General features: G+C 39.2%; 1 protein-coding gene across 1 annotated transcript in view; it reads left to right on the forward strand.

Moving 5' to 3' along the window:
- LOC122052247 (nucleobase-ascorbate transporter 11-like) overlaps positions 1-13,330 on the forward strand; it is a 25,098-nt gene continuing 11,768 nt past the window's right edge. Inside the window, exons 1-3 of the mRNA XM_042613685.1 lie at positions 1-766; positions 1,377-1,474; positions 1,554-1,724. Of these exons, the coding sequence (XP_042469619.1) occupies positions 106-766; positions 1,377-1,474; positions 1,554-1,724 (930 nt within the window). The 5' untranslated portion in view covers positions 1-105. The remainder of the gene's footprint in view (positions 767-1,376; positions 1,475-1,553; positions 1,725-13,330) is intronic.

Genomic DNA, 13,330 nt, shown 5'->3' on the forward strand with positions numbered 1-13,330 from the left:
CCAAAAAGTGACCTCTCCTCTCTGATCCCCCTTAGCTTCTACTCCTCGCTCCGCCTCCATTACCCCGATTTTGTCCCCTTACTTCTCCAGTTGCAGTCGGGAGCCATGGACGCGTCTGGATCGAGCTCAGGAGCTCCGCCGGGGAGGGGGAAGAGAGCCAGCCCTTGGGTACCCCGGATCGACCCCTTCTTCCCCAGGACGGATCACAACCCCCAGGAGCTCAAGTCCTGGGCCAGGCGCACCGGCTTCAAACCCCATCTTTCGGGCGACACCGCCAGCGTCTTAAGCGACCAGGACTATGCTGACGAGCCGCAGGCCCCCGCGAGGTTGAATTTGGAGAACGGGATTCGCCGAGGGGGCAATGGGATACCCAGGAAGCCTGAGATCGAGCCGGTGGTGGGTCGGGGGAGGAATGGAGCGGAGGACGGGGGTGTCGAGATCGGCCCCACGGCTCCGAGGGCTGAGAAGGAAAAGAGGAAAGTTGGGATCGAGCCGGGGGGAGTCGGGATTATGGATGAGAAAAGGGAGGCTGGACATGAGCCTCTTTTGAGAGTTAAGAGTGACGGGTCGGTGCGTAATGGACTCAGTAATGGCTCTGCTCCAGTGTTTCCCGTAAAGCCCGACAAAGATTCAAAGGAGGAAGCAGAAAAAGATGAAAAGGGAGTGGAAATCGACTTCTTTTCTGACGATCAGGAGTCTGAGGGTCCATCCGGCCACAAGCCGCCATCAGATTTTCAATCTGCTCTTACCGACAGCCCTGGCGTTAGTAAGTCCATTTTTTTTTTCCAAATTGACACTCAAATAGCTCTGGTCTTAGTTGGATCCCCAGCACACCTGGTTCGCACGCATGGGCAATCTTTGGGCACCTGCTTCTGTCTAAAAGTTGGATGAGACCACCTCTATACAGCACGAAGCTACTTTTCTTGACCTCTTTATGCAATTTCTAATGCTTATCAATATCTCAGCAGTTTCTATAAAGAAAACTGGATTCATGGCACTTACTTTTTCTACATCAAATATGAAATACGAACTAGTTGGGTTCTTAAATATGAGGAATGAATAGAAAGTTCTTTTCTGAATTAACCATGTGTTTTCTCTTTGTGACATTTCACATTTTCCTTGTGTTTCTTGTTTTATTAAAATTAGTTGAAATCCAAAGATCTTTTAAAAAATAAAAATTAAAAGCTATTAAACTTGCACATTTGATAGTCTTAAAAATTTATTGCTAGTTGTCTGAACAAGTCGAACGAGTTATTATCTTGTTTAACATTTCTTGATTACATTTCTAGGGCATATGAATTTTTAACTGGATCTTCTGCTATATTATACAAATTTCAGCTTGTGCACAACTAACCATTGTATCGATCTGTTTGCAGTGCTCCTGATATTTTATGGAATACAACATTACTTATCCCTGGCTGGTTCACTTGTGTTCATCCCTTTGATCATGGTACCAGTCATGGGAGGTACTGATGTAAGTCAATTTATTGTGTTTCTCACATTCGAGCACAAAGTTAGCGGATGCAATTAGAATTGATAATTTACACTGGCAGGAGGAGACAGCTGCTGTCATTTCTACAATGCTACTAGTTTCTGGCGTTACAACAATAATGCATTCTTATTTTGGTAGTAGGCTTCCACTTGTCCAGGGAAGCTCTTTTGTATATCTGGCTCCTGCCTTAGTAATCATTAATTCAGAGGAGTATAGAAATCTTAGTGAAAATGTACGTTTCTGCCTCCTTTCATTTGTTCTGTTAATTGTCTTTATTATCATCCACTAGTGATTTGTAGCAAATTCTATCAAGATTGAGTTCAATTTTAAATTCCAAACCTTTTTGTTTCTTTTACCAGTTGTCTATTCACTATAGTTTCTCCTGGAAGGAAATCTTTGAGAAAGGATGGTTGTTAGGTATAACTAATTATCATTATGAAATATTAAATGTATAATTGCCAAATATTAATACGTAACTGAGACCTTCTCAATGCAAAACTTTTAGAGTTGCTCATATGTCTAATCACTCTTTAGCATAACATAACGCATCATGAATTTGAGAGCATCGTAATGAAAAATGTTCTTCCATTATTCTAGATTGTTAACCTTCTCATGGTAACATGTGGATCTACTTTTATCAATAGTTATGTAGATATTTATCAAAATGGTAGTCACTCAAGCTTCAGTTCATTGGTTGGGCTGGTAGATCAATTGCTTATATTACATGTCAATTTGGGCTTGACCCAACTAAGCTCACTCACTATTATAACAACAACAACCAAGCCTTATTCCATTAAGTAGGGTTGACTATATGAATCTTTTTACGCCATTGAGCTCTATCTCCTACTATATCATCATCTATACTTAAATAAATTTTATTTTATTTTTTTGTTGCTAACCATATTTTTTTTCTTCCTCTTCCTCGTTTGATATGCGTGTTTGTCATAGTTTCACATCGCCTAACTTGAGCATTTATTGGTCATCTAAGTCATGTTCGTATCATCTTAAATGTGTCTTTCAGAGTTTTCCCTCAATAGATGCAACTTCGACTTTTTCTCTAATAATCTCATTTCTTATTCTGCTCATCCTCGTATGTCCACATATCCACCTTAACATCCTCATTTCTACAACTCTTATCTTCTACTTATGCGCTCGAGTCATAACCTAATATTCAGTTCCATATAATATAGCAGGTCTACTGTGGTTTTGTAGAACTTTTCTTTAAGTTTTAGAGGTACTTTACACTTACATAAAACACCCGACGCTTTCCTCTATTTCAACCATCCTGCTTGTATTCTATGTAAGATATCTCTCTCAATCTCTCTATCGTTTTGCAAAAATGATCTTAAATATCTAAAGTTCTCGGTTCCGGGCAACTCGTCATCTTTTTACTTAACAATTGTCTCATTACATCTAATATTGCTAAACTTAAATTATATATATTCTGTCTTTATTCTACTAAGTCTAAAATCTTTCCCTTCTAGTGTTTCCTGCCAAAATTCTAGTTTAGCATTTACTCCTTCACGTGTTTCATCTACCAAACCAATATCATTTGCAAACAACATACACCAGCGTACTGTGTCTTGAATGTGTGTAGTTTATCCATAATTAGTGTAAAAAGATAAGGACTTAGAGTTAATCCTTGATATAACCCTATCTTTATTGGAAATGCTTCAGTTACTCCGCCTGAAGTCTTTACTCTGATCGTTATATCCTCGTACATATCCTTAATTAGTTCAATATATGTTACACTAACACTTCTATTTTCTGTTAGGACCAAAAGAATTTAGATATCTCTATAATAGTATGATATTGTCCACTTTAGACTTAAGCCCTCATAGTTTTGTTTTTTGGGTTTTATCCAAAAAATCTTATACCAATAGAGATATCTTTCTCTTATAAGTTTATGATCCTTTCTATGTGTTTTCAATGTGAGAATCTGTTTGTAACCATTGCAACCCAACAATCCCCCAAAGGACCGCCCCCTCAAGCCTATCTGTTTGATGTCATCTGATTTAGTTCAACTGACCTACTAGGACTTCTTTGCCCCTCGGTTCACCCGACTTATTAGGACTTTCTTGCCTCTCAGTCCAACCGACTTACTAGGTTTTCCTTACCTAGCCGCAACTAGGATTTCCCTACCTGGTATTTGGTCGTCTTGATCTAGACATGGGAGCCCCCACTTCCTTCGTTAGAGGTCAATATTCCACCCACATGCTTTAATTAGACCATAACTCCCGTGTACAGTCAACGATTAGTCCTGCAGTCCGGGCTTTAATACCACTTAACGTTTTCGTTTTTCAATTATGAGTTAAAATAAATGCAACAGAAAAGAGAAAGAACAAAGAACAAAGAATAAACGCTAACATGAGTATTTTTACATGGTTCGGAACCTTCAACGACTCCTACTCTAAGGCTCACACTCATTGAGTGCTTTCGTTGGACAATCACTATTAGTTTGAAAAAAGGATTACAAAATTTGAGTACACTAACGGTAAAATAAATGTTACCGATAAGAAAGAAGTATAAACACAATTGCTTGATTGTCGGTTGTCAAAGCAGCCTTTCGGTGTTGTAGAGCCTTCTCAGAGCAGTGCGCAAGAACGAAAGCCGGAACGAATGTTGTCTTGGAGATGTTGGTCGAAGTCCTTTTTATAGGCCTTCTCTAGCGCTTGGACCATCCCTGGGCACCTCCAACAAGGCCTGGGACTTCACTGATTTATCCTCCTCCAAGCGTCTGGATCGCAGATGTGGTGGATCTTATCCACCTCCGAGCGCTTGGACTCTGACATGTACCAACGTATGTCTACCACCTCAGTTGGTCGCCTGCGTGGTTCAACCCCTTCCCAGGCGCTTGGACCCTTCTTTCTAACTTTTTGATCTCCTGCATCATAAGGTTAGCATAACAAGCAATAACATGAAAATAATAGTAATAAAATATTTGATAGTCTCTAGACTATCTGATCCTAACTTTGAGTTTCGCTGAAATCCTAAGTCGGACCGACGCGTTCCTTTAACTGGGAACACATCCTCACTGGATCTCTCCTATAATCGCTTACCTTTATTTATCATTTGTGGACTTCCTTGATGTTAGGTCCCTTGATCTACTAGGACTTCTTGCCAGATCTGAATCAATCTGGACTTCAACCATTTGTCAACCCAACTAGACTTCCTCCTGCCAGATCTTAACCAATCTGAACTTCGTGCCAACTGTCAACCTAGTTGGACTTCAGCCTAGAATTTCTATTCTCTAAACCGATCAAGTTCATATCCTGCATACTTTGTAGATATATTAGACAACATAACATCTAACTTTAATTCATTTGTCATTTATCAAAATCTGAGTTTGATTATTAGTGCTAATTACACCAACAATCTCTCCCTTTTTATGTAATGACAACAAAGTTAGAAAAATAAGTAAAAAAAATAATATATGCAAAAAAATGATAAGTTATATTTTTATGTTGATTTTTCTATCTATCTAACCCTTCCTTCCCTTTTGGAATTCATTAAAATCACATAAAACCAATGTGTAATAACTGGGTAGAAAAGAAGTAGCAAAATACAATAAGCATAATATCAATTTATAACAAAGTGTAGCAAAAATACACATCTAGAAGCAATACACATAAAGTATGAGCAAATTGCATTTAAGATGATCTACTGAGAAGATGATGTTGGATCGAGAAGCGCTAGAGGGGGGGTGAATAGCGCTCGTGGCTACTTCGTTCGATTCGTAAAACAACGAGTAACGCAGCGGAAATAAGAAACAAACACAGAAGACCCAAGTGGTTTTACTTGGTTCGGAGCCTTGGGCGACTCCTACTCCAAGTCCCACGCTCGTTGAGCGTTTACTTTGGGCAATCACTAAAATATCGTAAATGAGTACAAGTAGGAATAAGTACAACTGAAATTGAAACAATACCGATAACAGAATAATAGTAAATGAAGCTTCGGGTCGTCGGGGACTGTAACAACACTCTAGGGTCGACTCTTGAGTAGCAAATAGTTGAAGAATAACTTGACAATTGTGTTTCTTGAAGTGCTGCTCGAGTCTGCTTAAATAAGCTGTTGGAGGCGCCTCCAAGCATGTTTGGGGCACCTCAAACATGAAACTCTATCCCTCTTCCTGTGCTGCGATAAGCTCCGCTGCCTGCTGCTTATCCCTGCCTGGAGGCGCCTCCATCAATCCTTTGAGGCGCCTCAAACCTGTCCAAGACGCCTTAGACTCCATTTGAGGCGCCTCACTTCGCAGCCAGCTAACCCCTTTGCACCCGAGGCGCCTCCAAGCTCCATGGAGGCGCCTCGGACACTGTTCATCCGAGGGAAAACCTTATTCTTTTGTACCTGCAAGACATGTTAGTCCCAAAACACAAACATATCCTGCAAAACAAAGTTAATACAGATAAATATATTAAATGAAGTGTTCGACAGTCCCCAGACTGTCCGGTTCTGACTTCGAATTTCCGACCGGAAACCCTAGGTCGAACCGACGCCTACTATTCCCTCTTCCGGGGAACGCGTCCTCACCTACTCCCCTCAGGAGAGATTAACTGATGTCAGTTCGGTCTTCCAGACCGACTGGACTTTCCACCTAGGGTTACCACTCCCTAGAACCTAAGGTTACCCCCCTTAGGATTTTCCTCCACCTAGGGTTACCACCCCCTAGGACCTAAGGTTGCCGCCCCTTAGGGTTTTCCTCCACCTAGGGTTACCACCCCTAGGACCTAAGGTTGCCGGCCCTTAGGGTTTTCCTTCACCTAGGGTTACCACCCCCTAGCACCTAAGGTTACCGCCCCTTAGGTTTTTCACCCTGCCTAACCCCAGTTAGGACTTTCCTGAAATCTTATTTAAGCACATTAGATAACAAGGAATCTTAACTTTGAATCACTTTGCCATTATCAAAACTTAGGTTCGATTGTCGGATGCTTTCTGCACCAACAGATGATGGAGGATGATCCGAGTGCCGGAACATAATATATCCATCAGCTCGAGATGGCGAGTCCTCTCCTCCTCTCGAAGACTGAATACCTCTTGTCGAAGACTCGTCACAAATTCCTCAAGTCTGGTAACTTTGTCATCAGGAGTAGGAGGGGTTGAAGGTGGAGGCAGCTTAAGAAAATCAGCAATGATATTAGGCATGTCTGCCTCCTCTAAAGCTGGATTATAGGGTCAGGCTGATGCTGAGCCTCTCTCCTCCATGATAGGACTCCATGATCATATACATAAACACTAGCTAATGACAGTTCCTAGCACCTATTATGTCAAACTCATTTGGGACTTTGACATCATTAGTGGCGACATCAAAACCTAATGATGCTAAGTAGGAGGTCAAAACATGGCAATTAGGCATATGTATCCATCGGCTAATGCTAATACTAGCTGAGTAAATGATGGTATGAAATATATCCAGACCGATGTCTATTTCTACCCTCTGACATAATGCATAAAGAAGGAATGAGTGAAATGAGCACATCATGACTACATCTCGGGTAGTCAGAGGCAGAATACACATGACTAGGACCCTATAGAGGACATAGCCCTGGATTCTAAGGGTGACAGACCTAAACTAAGTAACATTGGGTACGCGCTATCCCCTAAAAAAAAATACAAATATATCGTATCTAAAGTAACATGAGATTAAGAATCACCAAAAGGTAAATCCCTAGGGGTAGCACAGAAAAGGACATGCAGAGGATCATAATCCTAAGTGGTCTCTAATGATCGTAGGAGATAGTGTAATGTCTGTGCCTGCTACCCTGGTAGTGTATGTAAGATCATTGACTTCAACTAAATTGTTGTATAGATGAAAACCTAATCCTAGGTTCCTCTATAGGAAACCTAGGGTCAGTACTTGGAGTTTGAGAGGGTTACAAAATCAACACAATTGGTGGTTGTAGGGTTCTTTTATTTTCTTTCTTTTTAAGCCTAGTTCGGTTTTGAGCTTTTCGATCTAGTTCAAATTGGTGTAATCACCTCTTTTGAACAGGTTTTCTCGTTAAAAAATACTCTGAATTGGAGCAACACCAATCGATTTTTTTTATTATCATCTCCCACACTACTAATCCAAGACCTAGTGTGGGAAAATCCCAAGACTAGGTCTTGGATTAGTAGTGTGGGAGATGATAATAAAAAAAAAAAGAAATTTGATTGGGTTGCACCAATTCAGAGTATTTTGCAATGAGAAAACATGTCCAAAAGAGGTGATTGCACCAATTTGAACTAGATCGAAAAGCTCAAAACCGAACGAGACTTAAAAAGAAAGAAAATAAAAGAAACCCCTACTTAATTGGTGGTTGTACAAATTGTGTTAATTTTGTAACCCTCTCAAACTCCTAGTACTGACTCTAGGTTTTCTACAGAGGAACTTAGGATTAGGTTTTCATCCATCTCCTATATTTCTTTGCATTCTAGATATCTTGATAGGAGTTTCTTCACACGGTCGTTCATTCCTTGTGTCGAACTATAGGTTGCAAAATTTAGTTTATTGTTCTAGTTTGGTAAACATTGACTTATATGCTTAACTATACAACAATTTAGTTAAAGTCAATGATCTTACATACACTACCACGGTAGCAGGTACAGATATTACATTATCTCCAACGATCATTAGAGACCACTTAGGATTACAACCCTCTGCATGTCTTTTTCTGTGCTACTCCTTAAGGATCTACTTTTAGTGATCCTTATTCTCATATTACTCTAGATACGATATATTCATATTTTTTGGGGGACAGTGCGTACCCACTATTACTCAGTTCAAGTCTGTCACCCTTAGAATCTAGGACTATGTCCTCTATAGGGTCTTAGTCATGTGTATTCTGACTACCCGAGATGTAGTCATGATGTGTCCATTTCACTCATTCCTTCTTTATGCATTATGTCAGAAGCTAGACATAGACATCAATCTGTATATATTCCATACCATCATTGTTGGTTAATCCTAGGAAAACGTACCGGTTTCACTGTACAAATTTTTTTTGTACAAGTGTCGAACCTTTCCTTAAATAACCTATTGTGTTCTTTAGAAGTTAAATAAGGAATCGCAGACGGAACTTAACATCATTGATTCCAAATTTAATTTATCTGTTCTTAATGGTTTAGATTTGAATCGCAAGCGGAACTTAACACTATTGATTCAAATCTACTTAAGTTATTAATTTCATAAATATTAATTTCCAAAATTGGCTTCTAGGACTGCATGGCGAAGCACATGACCTTCTTGGATATGAGAGCAACCACCACCGCCTAGACAAAACCTTTTAAGAAAAGCTAATATTTATTTCCTTAAATAACTCTAGGTTAATAATAAAGAACAATCGAATCACAAATTCGAAAAAGAAGAAAACACAAACTTGAAAAACTATTTCGAAAACTCTAGAATCATATGCCTCTTGTGTTTGGTATTTCCAAAAATAACAATACAAAGAAAACTAGTATAATGCGGAAAACAATTACTAGTTATACCTTTCTTTGTAAGCAAAAATAACCTCTTGATCTTCTACCGTATTCCTCTTCTAACCTCGGACGTTGTGTGGGCAACGATCTTCCGAGACGAGAACCACCAAGCACCTTCTTCTTCCTTCTAGGTTTCGGCCACCACAATTCTCCAAGAGAAGTAGAGGTTCGGCCACCACCACCAAGCTTCAAGGGATGCAAGAAACAAAACCTCCTTTCTCTCCTTCTTCTCCTAGCTAGAACCGGCCACCATCAAGAGCACCAAGAGGGGTTGCCGTCGGCCACAAGAAGAAGAGAAGAGGGAGAAGCTAGGGCCGGCCACCAAGGAGGAAAAGAGAGAAGAAGAATAATAGAGTCGTTCACCATGAAGGCACCTCTACCCCTTCTTTTATAATCCTTGGTCTTGGCAAATAAGGAAATTTAAATTAAAAACTTCCTTAATTCTTTTGCCATGAAAAGGAAAATTTATTTAATTAAAAATAATTTTCTCTTCTCAATATACATGGTCGGCCACTTATTTCCCCAAAACAAGGAGAGTTTTAATTAAAACAAAAATTAAAACTTCCTAATTTGTCTCCGGAAATTTATAAAAAATTTCTCCAATAATTTTTCCCTTCATGGTGGATTATAAAAAGGAAATTTTATAAATTAAAATCATTCTTTTAAACATGTGGATAAAAAGAAAGTTATCTCTAAAAATTAAAATCTCTTTTAATCTACAAATAAGGAAAGATATCAAATCTTTTCTTAATCTTTTGTAGAAACTTATAAAAGAGAATATTTAATTTTTAAACTCTCTTTTAAATCATGAACATGGTTAAAAAGGAAAGTTTTCTCAAAATTAAAATCTAACTTTCAATCTACAAATAAGGAAAGATTTCAAATCTTTTCTTAATCTTTTGTAGAAAGCTATAAAAGGAAAGATTTAAATTTTAAACTTTCTTTTAAAACCATGATATCCACATAAGAAATAATTTTAACAAAAAACCTTTTAATATGATGTGGTCGGCCACCTAAGCTTAGGCTCCAAGCTATTGGTCGGCTACCTTAAGGCTCAACCTTTAGGCTTGGCCGGCCTTAAGCTTGAGCTTCAAGCTCGACCCCTATCAAGGTGGGTATGTGGTGGGTATAAATCTACATATGCAAGAGGTTACGATAGAACCGAGAGGAGGAATTGGTTTGGTCCGATGAAATTAAGCTTCCCGTGTTCGCCAACACACAACTTAATTCCATCAATAATTCATTCCACTAAAGAACTATTATGAACTACCGCACCAATCCCAAATTACATTTGGGCTCCTTCTTATTATGAGTGTGTTAGTCCGTGTTTAAGATAATGAATGTCCACTACTTAAATGTGTTACTGACAACTCACTTAATTAATATCTTAGTCCAAGAGTAGTACCACTCAACCTTATCGTCATGTCGGACTAAGTCCACCTGCAGGGTTTAACATGACAATCCTTATGAGCTCCTCTTGGGGACATTATCAACCTAGATCACTAGGACACAGTTTCCTTCTATAATCAACAACACACACTATAAGTGATATCATTTCCCAACTTATCGGGCTTATTGATTTATCGAACTAAATCTCACCCATTGATAAATTAAAGAAATAAATATCAAATATATGTGCTTGTTATTATATTAGGATTAAGAGCACACACTTTCATAATAACTAAGGTCTAGTTCTTTTATCAAGTCAGTATAAAAAGAACTTACCTAAAATGGTCCTACTCAATACACTTAGAGTGTACTAGTGTAATTTATTAGTCAAGATAAACTAATACCTAATTACATTACGACTATTCCAATGGTTTGTTCCTTTCCATCTTAGTCGTGAGCAACTGTTTATAATTTATAAAGCACTGATAACATGATCTTCTGTGTGTGACACCACACACCATGTTATCTACAATATAAATTAATTGAACAACTACATTTATCATAAATGTAGATATTTAACAAATGTGATTCTTATTTCTAGATAAATGTTTATACCAAAAGCTAGGCTTTTAGTATACACTCTAACAATCATTTACTCAACTAGTATTAGCACTAGCCGACGGATACCCATATTTTGACCTCCTAGTTAGCATCATTAGATTTTGATGTCGCCACTGGTGATGTCAAAGTCCTAAATGAGTTTGACCTGCCATTAGCTGATGTTCATATAGATGATCATAGAGGAGAGAGGTCCAACATCAACCTGACCCCGTAGTCCAGCCTTAGCCTGACCTAGCTCCAGCAGAGGAGGCAGACATTCCTAATATCATTACTGATTTTCTTGAGTTGTCTCGTCATCTGGCCCCTCCTACTCTAGACGACAGAGTTACAAATTTGAGGAGTCTGTGATGAGTCTTCGACAGGAGGCATCCTGTCTTCGAGAGGAGAGGACTCGCTATCTCGAGCTGATGGATATGTTACATTCATGGTACTCGGGCCATCCTCCATCATCTTCTCAGTAGATCATCTTAGATGTATTTTGCTCGTATCTTATGTGTATTGCTTTTGGATGTGTATTTTTGCTACACTTGACTGTTGTTATGAACTGATATTATGTTTATTGTATTTTGATACTTCTTTTCTGCCCTGTTGTTACACATTGGTTTTATGTGATTTTGATAATTGCCAAAGGGGAGGGAAGGGTTAGATAGATAGAAAAATCAACATAAAAACACAATCTAGGCGCCGAGAGTTGGTCCAGGCGCTCGGGAAGGAGCCGAACCACACAGGCGACTAGCTGAGGTGATAGACTCTGATACGTCGGTACACGTCAGGGTCCAAGCGCTCGGAGGTGGATAAACTTTCAGAGATAGAGTTTCGCCGAGGAGCCACTATATCAGCGATTAAGGCTCCCGGGGGTGGTCCAGGCGCTTGGAGGAGAATAAGTCAGCGAAGTCCTAGGCCTTGTTGGAGGCGCTCGGGGTGGTCTAGGCGCCCGGAGATGGCCTATAAAAAGGACTTCGACTAGCAGCTCTAGGACAACATTCGCTCCGACTTTCGTTCTTATGCGCTACTTCGAGAAGGCTCCGACGACACCAAAAGACTGCTCCGACAATCGATGATCAAGCAATTGTGTTTATACTCATTTCTTGTCGGTAATATTTATTTTATAGTTCGTGTACTCAAATTCTGTAGCCCTATTTTCAAACCAATTGTTAGGACCCATGAATCAAGGAGCTGATGGTAGACTTTATGATTCTTGATTTTACAGTTCTTGATTCTTGTCGTCTTTATGTGTATTGCTTCTGGATGTGTATTTTTGCTACATTTGACTTTTGTTATGAACTGATATTATGCTTATTGTATTTTGCTACTTCTTTTCTGCCTTGTTGTTACACATTGATTTTATGTGATTTTGATGAATGCCAAAGGGGGAGGGAAGGGTTAGAGAGAAAGAAAAATCAACATAAAAACATAATATAATTTTAATCCATTTGTCATTTATCAAAACATGAGTTTGACCATTAGTTCCAACTGCACCAATATTTTTTAAAATTCTCCATATAATTTCTCTTGGGATTCTATCATAAGTTTTTTCTAAGTCAATGAATACCATGTGTAGATTTTATTTTTGCTCCTAATATTTTTCAATTAATTGTCTAAGAAGATGCATACCTTCTATTGTCGACATTCCAGACATGAACCTAAATTGATTTTAGGTCACCAGTCTCTTTTCTTAATCTCTTTTCTATTACTTTTTCCCAAAGTAATAATATATTAACATAGGTCAAATGAGCTAATAACATATTTGTTGGAGCAATCTAGGACCCTAGGTTTGATGTTTGGGCAAAAGTTTAAGTTAGGTTTATTAATTATATTTGATATGCATTGTGAGTGTGCAGGATACATGTACAATAAGGAAAAGTCCAAGTGTGATCTTGGCAAAGGTAAAAGTCCAAGTGGAATCTTGGCGATGTAAGTCCAAGCATGCAGTCTTGGCAACGTAAGTCCAAGTGTGATTTGGAAATGGTTGAAGTCCCAGAGGTGAGGAGCCTCTTAACAAAGAAAGACCCGACAACAAGGATAAGGCCGAAGGAAGCTCCAAAAGGTAAGGCGTGAAGGATGGGGAAGCTTCGAGGGATGCGAGGCTGATGGAGGAGACTAGAAGGCTAGGTTTAGGTTGGTCGGGCGAGGATAAGTGCTGGGTGAATGTACTCGGGGGTCAAATCTTAGGGTTAGGGTTTGACCAATTGACTGGGGCAGGACACAAAATGTTTCTGTGCTCGCTAATTGTGAAAATAGTCGTTTGGTACTGTAGCAGTCAACCGTTACTGTACTGTAGTAGTCAACTGATACACTGTATCAGTTGGCCTGTAACAGTCAAATTCCACTTGGGACCAGTTGATTGGTGTCTTTACTAGTCGATTGGTG

This window comes from Zingiber officinale, chromosome 3A (genome assembly GCF_018446385.1).
Source record: "Zingiber officinale cultivar Zhangliang chromosome 3A, Zo_v1.1, whole genome shotgun sequence".
Lineage (NCBI taxonomy): Eukaryota > Viridiplantae > Streptophyta > Magnoliopsida > Zingiberales > Zingiberaceae > Zingiber > Zingiber officinale.